A 13,746-nucleotide genomic window follows, 5' to 3' on the forward strand; every position below is an offset into this window, starting at 1 on the left:
AGGAGATATAGACAGCATTTACAAGTAGTGGACAGAATCCTCATGTACACAGGAGGTCCTTTTCCTCTGTGGGTGGTTCCAACTCACCTAAGGAAGGAAATAATGTACATGGTTCATGACACTCCTACAAGAGGACACCAGGGAGTGGATAAAACAGTCCAGCGCCTCCTGACTGCCACTTCTTAGGTTGGATGTACAACAATATTGTGACAACTGTTTGGCTTGTGCCCAAGCCAGCTCTACTCCATCCAAAAGAAATGCACCTTTGCAATCTCAGGTGTATAAAAGTCCATGGATGGCTCTGCAGATTGATTTTATAGTCCTTTACTAAGGAACCAGAGCGGCAATGAATATCTCTTGGTGGTTGTCGATCCTTTTTCAAAGTGGGTAGAGGCATTTCCTCTAAAAGCCATAACCAAGGTCCTGGTAGAACAAGTCTTTTCTCAATGTGGTGCTGGGTGCTGTAAAGACACATAGGAACAGTCCTTGTCCCCAAAGAGTTTAAGCAAAGGATGGGTATTGTCTCCATTTGAACCAATGGAAAGCTGAGGTAGAGACAGGTCTTGCAAAGCCAGCAGGATTGTATGCCCTGCCCTTACAATGAAGAAGAGTTGTGTGTTGTGTGCTGTTGATCATGGGATAGAACAGAGGGGATTGACCCCAAATACCCACAACTTCCTGAGTGATGAATGGGTATCCCACACTGCACAGTGACAATTTCCCACAAGGCCATGTGCCCAAAGGATGCTGGGGTGTCTATCCACAGTCACAGTCCTTTGTTTTCGGGTTTTATTTTGTTTAAAATGTCACCAGAATTTATCAGTATTTATTACAAAAATTTTACAATGGGTGAAAATCGGTGCAAAGAATTAACTTCATGGTTTTCTGAGTAAATATTGAGGTTAATATTTGGAGACAGGAGGATGACCTGGGCCACCAATTTACTGAGCCACTCTCTCTCCTTCTGGAGCAGAGCGCTGGTTCTGGGGAGTTCCCCTCTTCCAAAATTCTGGTGAAAATTGGTAAAACTTGAACAATGTAAAACCCAGGACATTTTCCATGAAAACTGGTAAAAACCCCAAACAAAGGGCCTTACTGACAGTGCCCCACGCTTCAGCCAGTGCAACCTGATGCTGCATGGACAGAGCACGCTTTCTGCTGAAAGAGCTTGGTCGGAGCAAAGACTGAGCTCTTTTGGCAGACAGTGTGCACAGATGGTGCATCATGTCCATGTGGCACCTTTGTACCTGTATAATCTCCTCTGTAAAGCGCTCGGAGAGCGACTGAGGAAAAATGCTCTAGAAGAGCTAGGTATTGTTATCACTGTTAGGAGGACTGCATCCGTCACTAGGGGTTGTGTTACTATAATTATCAAAGTATAAAATCACACCCCCCCCCCAATCAAAATTATTAAACTGGTACAACATCTGCATATACTGCGGGCCCCAGAGCTTTCATTTGCAGATGGCTTCCTGGTGGGGGCATTGCTAACTCCAGCACCACTCCTCAAATCGGGGTCCCCAAAGTGGGCAGGCGGCATTAATGGTTTCGGCTCAGCTTCTTCCTGGAAGATGTTGATGTAACTGAAAGCTGGTGACCTCCAGAGTTCCACTGAGATCAACAGTGAGAAAGGGCATGGAGAAAGGACAACCGCTCGTCACACCAGGAGGATTCAGTGTAGGGACAGGCTGAGAGGATCACGTTGAAGTTAATAACAGGGTGGAGCACACAGGGCACAGGAGTTTTATTTTACTGCAGTTATATAGGCCCAGCTTTGCCAAAGTGCTCTCTGATTTGGGTGCCTGATCTGAGACACCGAAGAATGACACGTCACACTTTTATGGAGGAGGCTACGTGGTCTAGTGGTTAGGGCACTGGACTTGGACTCAGGAGACCTCCTTGGACTCAGGCTCTGCCACTGACCCGGTGCATAACCTCAGGCAAGTCACGGCCCCACTCTGTGCCTCAGTTTCCCCTCCCACCCTTTGTCTTTCATGTTAGTTTAGATTATAAGGTCTTCAGGCAGCGAGGCAGTATGACCTAGTGAATAGAGTGCTGGACTATAGTGCACAGATACCACAGTGTTGAACACGCCATGCAAACTTATATAGAATAGAACAGGCTGGGACTCAAATGACCTAGGTTCTATTCCCAGCTCTGCCACTGACCTTCCAGGTGATCTTGGACAAGTGACTTCCCCTCTTTGTGCCTTATTATTATTCAGGGCAGGGACTGTCTCTTCCTAGGTATTTGTACAGCGCTAAGCACAATGTGACCCTGGTTTTTGTTCAGAGCCAATCTCTGCTCCTGTAACACAAAGAATAATTGCCACTGTTTATGATACTGGATTTCTTTTCTTTAAAACTCACCCCAGGATGAAAATAGGCAAGTCAGTTTCTCTTCTGTTTCTAGGCAGCTACATGGGCTGGTTCTGGGGCCCTGGGACAATAATCATGCTAGCACCTAGCTCTTATCTAGGGTTTTCCATCAGTAGATGAATGGAGATCCTAAGCATGCTAAAATGGTTTGGGTCCAGATGCTGCAGGGAAATGTTCTAAAATGTTTTTACTGGAAAAATATGAAAGAAATCTATTAATATTAGAGTTTCTTTTCTTTTCTTTTCTTTTTAACCAAAACCTCCATGTGGGACTTAAGCCACCAGAGAATGTTTCTTTAAATGTGCCTCTGAGCCTAACTCTTAGTTACCCTAAAGTCACTTTACACCTCTCTGATGATGTGAAGGGGCCTTAAAATGAACATAAATGTAATTTATACTCACCTGATAATTAATAATACATAACTCTTATGGTGTTTTTCATCCATATTGGAGCTTTATAAAGGGGGTCCATATCATTCTCCTCATTTTACAGATGGGGAAACTGAGGCACTGGGTGGTGAAATGACTTGCCCAAGTTCACCCAGCATGTCAGTGGCAGAGTGTAAGGCCCTGTACACTGCCAAAGCAGTATAAAATGGCCTTACCATAGCTGAGAATTAGGCCCATGATGTTTGTATTTGCAAAAACTGTTGAACTTTCGGACCTTGGACTCAGCAGCATATTTGGAGAACAGGTCGCTTTGATCAGATACTTCTGCTAGCTGACCAGCTGGTGTGTGCCGCTGCTCAGTCACTAGGGACATCTGAGAAAAAACCCTCAGAGGCACAGAATTAGCTTTTCCCTTCTGATTGTACTTTGGAATTTTGCAAATCTAAATTTCAGCTCCTACCATGTGGTTTTGTTACTTTGCAGGGATGTGTCTGTAGGTCGGTGGTGTGTACAATCAGAACAACTAAACAAACAAACAAAAAAAACCCAAAAACCTGTTGAAAAGGCCCCAAAGCAGCAATTCCCAGCTGCTCTGCCAAAGTCTGTATCCATTGGTCCCTCAGTCACACACCGTGACAACTCGTTGTGTGCATCCAGATTTAGGTGTGGCTGACGCTGCACAGAGTATAATTTACAGTATGACATTTTGGCTTGTCGTTTACCGAGTGGTGGTGCTTTGAAAGGAGATAGCCGCGACTGCAAGAAACTGTCCTGGTCCCAGAGACTGTGTGGGAATCGGGTAGGCAGGAGGCGCCTGGGAAGGGGCTCTCCTTCATCAATCTATATATTATTTTTATATTCCAGCTAAGAAAATGTCGCCGCCACCAGAAAAACATGAGCACACACACAGTCTGGGGACTGGGAAAGCCATTGCTGTGTTGACCTCAGGAGGAGACGCACAGGGTAAGGAGATAACAGCACTGTTTGTGTTTGGAGTCTGTCTGTTTGAATCAATGGGCATGATTTTCAAAAGAGACTAGAGGTTCTGGTTGCTTCAGTTTTGGGAGAGCCCAGCGGGAGAACGCTGGAGATTTTCAAGAAATGCTGAGCACTCGCCCACATTGCAGCAGGTCCCTTTAAGGCAATGGCTCTCAAGCTTTCCAGATGACTGTCCCCCTTTCAGGAGTCTGATTTGTCTTCCTTACCCCCAAGTTGCACCTCACTTAAAAACTACTTGCTTCCAAAATTAGACATAAAAATACAAGTGTCACAGCACACTAGTGCTGAAAAATTGCTGACTTTCTCATTTTTACCATCTAATTATAAAATAAATCAACAGGAATATAAATATTGTACTTACATTTCAGTGCATAGTATATAGAACTGTATAAACAAGTCATTGTCTGTATGCAATTTTAGTTTGTACTGACTTGGTTAGCGCTGTTTCTGTAGCCTGGTGTAAAACTAGGCACATATCTAGATGAGTTGATGTACCCCCTGGAAGACCTCTGCATACCTCCAGGAGTACATGTACCCCTGGTTGAGAACCACTGCTTTAAGGTATCTCCAGTTGGGAACTCAGAACCCCCCAGTTGTTTTTTAAAATGGTGACCAATGTGTGTGGTATAGATATGTCGGCAAGATCCTTTCGGGAAACCCAATCCTTATGTTGGCGCTTAAATGCGGTATTCCCCGAGCATCCAAAATCATGAGTTACACCTCCCAAAGTCATGAGATAGGCATAAAAATCGGGGGGGGGGGCTTGAAGGAAACAATAAATTGTGGGTGCATTTTCTTTGCCTTTGGGGTTTTGAGCCTTTAGGAGTCATGTTTTCAAGCTTCTCTCCATAACCCCAAAGGCTAGAAACATACTTCTTTTTTTTAAAGGAGAGCTGAGATTCTCATCATGTGACTCCGGGAGCTGGGGCTTGGAGAACATTAACTATCATGAGACTGGCAATAAAATCACAAGGTGTGATCTTGGACCAGATGCCAACCTGGCTCAGGTGACCATGAGCCCTTGTGGCTTTAACCACTACTAGGGAAGCACTGCAATGATCTGTGATGGCACCTAGAGCCTGTTATTGCTTTCATAAACCATCAGATAAAAAATACAATAATGCCCCTCTTACAACCTGATTTGCAAATGGGGCCTCTCATTCCAAGTGTATTGATTGCGGGGTTAGGGGTGGCTAAAACAGAGCCCTCCAAAAATCAAGCGACCCAAAATTTCATATAGATATAAACTTTAAAACAGATCATTTTTCAGAAGCCGCTTTGGCAAATGTTGAGGTTTGGACACTACAGGGAAGAGAATCAGGTACCTGGATAGATACCCGTATTTATTTTAAATTGGGGAGCATCAAGTGTGACGTCCTGTGAGCTGATTGGCTGAGTGAAATATATTTCTATTACTCTTATTCTGCTTCGGCTAGCCCTGCAGAACCCACACGGCTATGGGAGAGGGGCCTGAAGTCTATGCCTCTTGTGGAACCACAGCATTATTGACTAAGTCCCGACTGCAAGGCCCGATTCTGTCCTCACTTATGCTGTTGGACTCCTCTGGTGGCAAGTTTCACTGTGGATGGACTATTGTCTCCAGAATTCGTGCCTGAGCGTGAGGCCTTGCAGCTTCTTGGCTTTCAGACCCCAAGCGGGGCTGATGGGAGTACGCATTTTCAAGTGGGTAGAGCACAGGACTGGGAGTCAGGACTCCTGGGTTCTGTCCCTGACTTTCCGCGTGACGCTGGGCAAGTCGCTTCCCCTACCCCTGCCCCATTTTCCCTTTCTGCAGAAGAAAGATGATCACGCTCCCCTGCCCCACAGGATCAATGTTTGTGAAGTGCTTTGATCTCCCCAGCTGGAAGGTGCTTATTAAAGTGACTCTCGTGTGTGGACAGAGCAGGTCTGGAAGTAAAGAGACCCATTCCAGTCAAGCAGCACCATGGGCTCCAGTGCAGCTTGTAAGCTGCAGCCTGCATTCGGGGGCCTCGCAGAACAGCTCCACGCAGCCAAGCTTGCAAGGGCTATGATGGCTTTTAGCAGGGTGCAGCATGGGCTGACCCTTCAATCTCCTTGCCCAGGGGGCAGCTCTTGGTTGCAGCAGGCTCTCCTGATGCTTGCAGTCAGGGAATGCAAGGAGGAGGGTTGTGTGCAGGAGCAGAGAGCTGGGCAATGCTCCCTGTGTACTCTCCTCTCCCATCATACACTCATTATGCACTCAAACTCTAGCCCACCAGAACACAACACTTTAGACTCCCCCTTTGCTTCCTTCCCTGCTTATGGCACAAACAAGGCTCTGCCATCCCTGTCTCTCCTGCTGTCACTGTCACTCAGAACCCAAACTGGGGGGCCAGTCGGCTGCCCTTCATCAGGTCCCTACCCTTTGACCCGTCCGGCTCAGGTGATCCTACCAGGAGTGAAAGCTCCAACTGGCATAGCTTCCAGGGACAGTGAGACACACAAGCCTTCCTCTGTCCTCGCCCCAAGGTCCAGTCCATCTATTGTTCTTATTGATATCGAGGTAACCAAGGCCCCTTTGCACTAGGTGCTGTGCAGACATATCCCAGATGGCCCCTGCACTAAGAGGTGAGACAGCAGGTCTGTGCAATAAGCAGCTGGGAGAGCACCAAGGAACAGGGGTTCTCTGTGTATCTCACATACAAACCCTCATTTCAAGGCCTTTACTGTATTTGTCCTCACACACCCCTATGAGGCAGGGCAGGACCCGTATGAGGCAGGCAGGGTTATCATCCCCATTCTGCAGATGGCGGGGGGGGGGTACAGAAGTATAGAGAGACTGACTTGCCTAAGAAGCTGGGAATTGAACCCTGGGTCTCCCAGGACCTAGGCAAGTACCCTAACCACTACACCATTCTTCCTTCCACATATGAGCTGTATCTTAAGCTCACCAGAGTCTATGACTGAAGATGTCTTTAAGCATGTCCACTATCATTTACATTAGGGGCAAAGCATCAACATGTTAAAGGAAACAGAGGAAACTCCCGGAACGGCTCAGACCCGAGGTTCATCTAGCTCTGTGTCCTGTCTCTGACAGTGATCAGCACCAGATGCTGCAGAAGAAGTTGCAAGACTCCTGCAGCTATGGGATATGTTCAGAGAGTAAAGCATATACATGGCGGTGAAATTTCTTGGATGGCCGTGTGTGTGTGTGTGTGTGTGTGAAGCACAAGGCAAGGTGGTAGCGTGGAGGGTAACTGGAGGAGAATCTGGGGCTGTGGAGATAGCACGTACCATGTGCACTCATTAGGGTGGGTGGTCACACATTAGTAAAGTACTGGTTGGTAGTTGGTATCAATCCTGAAGGTATTTAATGGGCAGGCAGGAGCTTATCTCATGATTACAGGAATAGGTGGGAAGAACAACAGGGGAAGAGTTAAGGGGAACTTACTCTGCATTTCCATACTTGTGTCTGTTTCAAGATTTTCCCTAACTGAGAATTTTCTGGCTTTTCCACTGTTTGATTTCATTCTAAATCACAACATTCTTCTCAAGTTTGATCCCCTTAAGTTTTTGATCAATATTTGCAACCTAACTCCAGTTTAACAAAGTTTTTTTTGGGTCTGGGAATTTCTTAAGTTTTTCATTTCAAGGGAAGTTCTTTCATACGTTCAATGTTGTTGGTTTCAACTGAATACTTTCAAAAGTGACTAGAGATTCTGGGAGCCCTATTTAAGGCACGTTAAGGGCCCAGATGCTCAGAAAGTGCTGAGTCCTCAACCCTTTGAAAGTCAGGCCCCTTTAAGGCATTTCAGGTTGTGCACCCAAAATCCCTAGTTGCTTTTGCAAATCCTTGGCTGGGTTATGTTTGTCTGTCCCTGTGTGAAGTACTACTGTGCTGTAAATCACAACAGAAGATCTGCGGCGCTCAGAAATTTCTGGGACCCTCCGCCCCCCCCACAACCTCCCCCGGTTTATAAATTGTGCAGGAAGCTTAGGGGGGGAGGATTGGTGCCGGCAGTGCTTTGGCATTGCCTAGCCCTCTGCTCTACCTCCACTGATCTTGCAACTCTACAGAACTCCCTTCCCATGTGAGAGAGACAGCAGCTTGCAGCAGGGGGTAGAGAAGTGACACACTCATCCTCAAAGGGTAGAACAGGGCTGGAGGAATCCCCATGTCCCCTTAGCTGAGGGATGTCCTGCACTGGAGCAAGAGAAGAAAGGGGCAGGGAATAGACCTGATGGCTTTGATCTAGGATGTGCGGGTGAAGTGGGAGCTGCAGGGCTGGGGGTGATTAACTGGGCGACACCAGCCTGATGCTCCAGGAGCTGGGATACCAGCAACGCATCAGCACTGGCAGGAGCAGACTTGGCTAATAGCATCATTAGCTGGCGTGACTGTATGGGGGTCCCTCTATGGGAGAGTCAAACCATCTCCCAGCTGAATTCGGGTCTTTGGGCTCAGAGCCAGCTGATGCACAAGGGGAGAAACCGCCCTTGATGTGTAAGAAGGTAAAGATGACCATTCTCTCTCTGCCCCCTGTAAACTGAAATAGAGCCTCGCTTTTGGAAAGGGGTCCAGTCTTGATTTATCTTGATAGTTAATCACCCTCCCTGTTAATCATTGCATTGTAATTTCTGGCGTGAATTTGTCGAGCACAAATATCTTTTCTCCTTTGTCTTCGTTCTTAATATCTCCCCCCACTGCTTTGCTATTACAGTTTGTCTGCAGGCTCTCGTCCAAGATTGCATTGTGACCGACAAACTCTCATTGTGCCTTCAGACAAGGCCGCTGTCCGCACACGGAGGGTAGCTGTGGCTGGGAATACCCCCGTGGGAGAGGGGTTGTAATCCAATCGCAAAGTACTCCTCTGTCCCAAGGAGAGGCCTCTCCTGCTGGGGTATTTTCAGCCACGCAGGCGCGCCAGGTTAAATGTCAGCAGACCAAAAATAAAATGTGAAAATCATCTGAGGGATCAGGTGCATGAGACAGCATCATCCAGCAGTAAGGGGCTCCAGGAACACAGGAGGGCTGGGGAGGGCTGAGTTATATTAGGCAGCATTGGGAGGTTCTGCTGGGCAAAGAGATGGAGGACAATTTGGGGAGCCTAGAGCCCCCCCATGTGATACAGAGCCAGCTCCTTGCATGTTTTAACGTGGCATGGGTTTAGGGCAGAGGCTAAGCTGGCACATCAGCTGCTGTGCTGAGCCACTGCCCATTGCCCACACATGGAGTGGGAGCAAAGGTTGCAGAGGGAGCGGCAGGGTCTTGAAGAGGTCCGCTAGAGGGGATCACCCCACACAGGGGATGGATCGTGATGTGTCTGTGACACAGCACAAAGCCTATTTGAGTTACTGTGTGACACAAAAAGAAAAGGAGGACTTGTGGCACCTTAGAGACTAACAAATTTATTTGAGCATGAGCTTTCGTGAGCTACAGCTCACTTCATTGAATGCATGCAGTGGAAAATACAGTGGGGAGATTTTATATACACAGAGAACATGAAACAATGGGTGTTACCATACACACTGTAAGGAGAGTGATCAGGTAAGGTGAGCTATTACCAGCAGGAGAGAAAAAAAACCTTTTGTAGTGATAATCAAGGTGGGCCATTTCCAGCAGTTGACAAGAATGTGTGAGGAACGGGGGGGGGGGGGAATAGTTTTACTAATTAAATAAAACTATTTCCCCATGTTTATTTCCTCCCCCGCCCCCACTATTCCTCACACGTTCTTGTCAACTACTGGAAATGGCCCACCTTGCCCTATCTCAGAGCAGTGTTGGGACGGGAAAGTTTCTTTCTGACCACCAGTTAGTTAGGGGCAAGCTTATGCCCTGAAGCATGACAGCTTATGTCACTAATTTACTATATTAAAGATGGTGAGGTGCCCAGATGCTAGGGTGATGGGGGCCATAAAAGTACCTTAGATAATATCTGTCGTTTACATTGAGGGAGCACCTAAAGTCCACAACCAGTTTGGGCACTATTGTGCTAGGTGCTGTACAAAGCTAGGATAAATGACACTCCCTGCCTCAAAGAGCATCCAACCTCAAAGCCAAGATGGAGCAGGTAGATGAGACAAACCAGTGGCCCAAGGTGAGGTGGGGGAGACAGGGTGATGTATAAATAGAATAAGATAGGCACAATTCTTAGCTGGTCAGTAGCAATGGTCCCAGCTTTCCACCTGCCCAGCCATCACCAGGTTAACACTTGGAGGAGGTTCCCTTCTATAGCTGGCCAGTTTCTGGGTGGTAGCCAGGAGGGGTCTGGAGAAATCTAACCATTCCCAAGCTCTGATGGGACATTAGTCTGTGTGCCAGAATCCAAATTTAAATGGAACCTGTGGATATTTCTCTTTAATAGGGGCACGTTCTTTAAGCCATCTCTGCACTCTCTGGCTTTTGCGTTGACTTGGGGACCAGAATGACCCCTGGGGTAAGTTAGAGCAGCCTCAGGGACTAGTCTAACTTTTACAGCAGCTTCCCAAGGGCTTCAACCCAGCCCAAAATCCCTGTAGCACAGAGTGGTCTGAGCACATTCCTTCCTGTCATGCCCCGGCCCATGCCAAGACCCCCAGGGGGGTGCAGCATAGGGTCATTTACATCTAGAGCTGGGCAAATAATGGGATGTTTCAATTCACTGGCATATCCAACTAATTGGGGGAGGGGAAAATCCATTTTCGGACCACAGAAAACACACTCTTTTTACGTTTTTGGCTACTTGAAAAGTTGGGGGAAAAATCCTGTTTTGGGTTGAACAAAATATTTTGTTTGGCCTGAATTGAAACATTTTGCTTCAATTTCGAGCATTGTTTCAGGTTTTTATATTTTTTAACAAAAATTTCTCAACAAAAAGTCCTTTCAGATAAAAAATCAAAATGTTTTGCTTAAACAATGTTGAGATGAAACTTTTCAATGTTTTTGGAGTTTTCTTTTAAGTTCCCCCCCCCCCATTGAAATGATTTGCCAAAATCCACAAATTTCCTGAATGTTTCTGTGTTGCTGAATCAACAATTTTTTACCGGGAGGGGGGAGTTTTTGTTGAAAAATTTTACCCAGTTCTTCTTACATCAATCTTCTGCTGGTTCTGTGCCAGATGCCCTGCCACCATCTCCTTCTGGCTCTATTACAGCCACTGCAGGCTACCAGAGTTGTGTAGAGGGATCTGAATTGGGCCCTTATCTGGTTGAGCTGCTGGAGCTGACAGGGCTGCTTTTCCTGCCCACCTCTGGGCGAGTGCTTCCATAAAAATCCAGCCCTGCTGTATCACGGCCGCTTAGGCAGCACAGGGATTCATGGGATTTGCTTCAATCAAATATGTTCTGAACATTGATGGCTTTGATAGAATTTCACATCAGAGAAGCACAAGGGTTGCTTGCAGGCTCAGGGCCTCAACAGATAACGGCTGGAGGAAGGACAGGGTGCAGTGAAACGCTGCGTGGTTGAACAGGGAAGCTCCACACAAGTCACGTTTGCTCCACAATTTATCCCGTGATTACTTCAGTGGTGGTGGTGTGTTGTGAATGGAGGGTTCAGTTCTGTCATCAAAGAATAGCATCAACCTAGTGGTCCACAGCCACTTGATGTGCCTTCTGTGAGGTACAGAGAGATCTGTAAGGGGAGGGGCTCTTGGACAATAGAGGAGAAGTGTCCACCAACCCCTTTTGAGTAGGCCTGACAGAATTAGATTTTTTTGTGTTTTTTATCATTTTGATGGAAAGTATAATGTTTATTTGAAGCATTTTTTATTTTTATTGATTTAAACATTTATTTTATTGATTTGCAGAAAATTATGGGAGGTCAGACGATAATTATTTAATAACCGTAGACACCGAGATTCAAAAAGTTAAAGCTTCATAACATTAAAACACAAACTGCCAACATCACTTGTCAAAAGCTGCAAAGCAAAGAGCCTTAAATCAAACTCTAACCCATTCTTAAGCAGCATTTTTCTTGCTCTGCCTATCAGTGAATCTCAATGATCATGGATGAAATATTTTTTGTGTGTACAGGGTGAAATTGACATTTATCGACATTTATGAAGAAAAAGCTAACCCCGCTAAGTCTGCTTTTGAGGCATCCTTCTTCCAGAGACTGAGCTGGCTGGCACCAGAGCAGAGCTGGAAGAGGACAAAGAGGGCTTCTGGGAAGGATCAGCAGATATAGGGGCCTGGAATAATGCTGCCTCCTTCCCATGCATCACACTGTTGCACCATCCTGCATTCACTTTGGGCCAGCCATCTCTTGTTAATGGCTCCATGAATTCCTATGAGACACTTGACTAGGCTGCCCCCAGCTGTGTAGGGGAAAGGCTTGACTAGTGCTGAAACCATTCCTGTCCTGTAGGAAAAACTAGCCTTCTCCTGCAAGTGTCAGCTGAAACCTGGAATCTATATCCAGCCCAGAACTGCTCAAAGCCCCTTCCTGTTACTGCATCAGAAACCCCTGAGCTCCATCATGTTGGCCAGAAGGGACCATCGGAATCATCTAAGTGGTAGGACATTCCAAAAGCATGGCACAGGCCAGAGAATGTTACCTGGCGATTCCGCTGCCGAGCCCAGCGGTTTGTGATTGAATTGGAGCACACTACTGAATCAGAAAGCCAAGTCCTGCAGAGATTCCCTTCCATTATGGAATGAGATGGCAGGTGTTTTGCATGCAAGAGTGATTTCTCTCTCTCTCTCTCTCTCTGCACAGGCATGAATGCGGCTGTCCGGGCTGTGGTTCGAGTGGGTATCTTCACAGGAGCCAAGGTGTACTTTGTTCATGAGGTTGGTACGATTGTTTCCTTCTTGGATGGCTTCCCCACCTCTGCTCTGAACTGCATCTAGCTTTGCTCTCATTGGGATTTTAATAACGTAATGTCTCCACAGTACATGAATCATTATAAACGTAGCCAGTTGTGTCTAGAAAAATCCCCATGGCAAAGGGCGATAGAAAGGGAAATCTCTTTTGATTTTCATGGGGTGCTTGACGTAATATCTTACAGTTAATCCTTGGCCTCCACCCTAACTCCCTGCCCCAAACCAGAACCTACATCCCTGTACCCCAGCCCGCTACCCCAAACCTAAACCAGAACCTGCTACCCTAAATCCCAATCCTCTGGTCCCCAGCACCGCAATTCCATCAGCAGCCTGCACCCCTGCAGTAACCTCAAAGACCCATTCTGCGTCTAGACACAGAGCCACTGAGAGACCAGGACCTCACCTGAGACTAAGACTCACTGATTTAATCAGAGTCGGGGCCGGAGTGCATATTTTGACATTTATTTTGTGATGTCTCCATGGGACATACTGCTCTTAAAGGTTCTATGTTAGTTTTACTGTCCTGCCTTGTATGAAAAGGAAGCCGGCTTTAGATATGAGGAGACATCTGCCACATGGGAAGAGGAATAGTGAGAAACAGGGAGAATATATTAGTTATCTTGAACTGCAGCTTATTGTTCATTATTAATATCGTCTATCCATCTATTACCACGTTCCCATATGTCTGTCCATCCATCCTTTCCTACATGTACCCATCTTTCCATTGCTCTATCTATATCTATCAGCATATTTATATCCATTCATTTCTACATATACGCATCTAGCTATCCATCACCATAAATACTCACGTAGCCATCATTTCTAATATGCCCATCATCATGTTATCAGGGCAGCAGTGGCAGATGACTGTTACACCAATGACAGGTTTCAGAGTAACAGCCGTGTTAGTCTGTATTCGCAAAAAGAAAAGGAGGACTTGTGGCACCTTAGAGACTAACCAATTTATTTGAGCATGAGCTTTCGTGAGCTACAGCTCACTTCATCAGTGCTGGAAATGGTCCAACTTGATGATCACTTTAGATAAGCTATTACCAGCAGGACAGTGGGGTGGGAGGAGGTATTGTTTTATGATCTCTGTGTGTATATAAAGTCTGCTGCAATTTCCACGGTATGCACCCGATGAAGTGAGCTGTAGCTCACAAAAGCTCATGCTCAAATAAATTGGTTAGTCTCTAAGGTGCCACAAGTCCTCC

At 46.4% G+C, this 13,746-nt stretch overlaps 1 protein-coding gene across 5 annotated transcripts in view; it reads left to right on the plus strand.

Annotated features, from left to right (window-relative positions):
• PFKM (phosphofructokinase, muscle) overlaps positions 1-13,746 on the plus strand; it is a 56,716-nt gene that overhangs the window by 12,674 nt on the left and 30,296 nt on the right. Inside the window, exons 1-3 of one of the 5 annotated variants that reach the window (XM_084610477.1) lie at positions 3,072-3,109; positions 3,632-3,730; positions 12,426-12,499. In XM_084610477.1, coding sequence (XP_084466603.1) covers positions 3,640-3,730; positions 12,426-12,499 — 165 coding nt within the window. In that variant the 5' untranslated portion in view covers positions 3,072-3,109; positions 3,632-3,639. Of the gene's footprint in view, positions 1-3,071; positions 3,110-3,148; positions 3,272-3,631; positions 3,731-4,654; positions 4,774-12,425; positions 12,500-13,746 lie in introns of those variants that run through there. The other 4 variants (XM_084610476.1, XM_084610475.1, XM_084610478.1 and 1 more) reach the window with 4 other exon arrangements.

Source organism: Lepidochelys olivacea (genome assembly GCF_965140295.1).
Source record: "Lepidochelys olivacea isolate rLepOli2 genome assembly, chromosome: 20".
NCBI lineage: Eukaryota > Metazoa > Chordata > Testudines > Cheloniidae > Lepidochelys > Lepidochelys olivacea.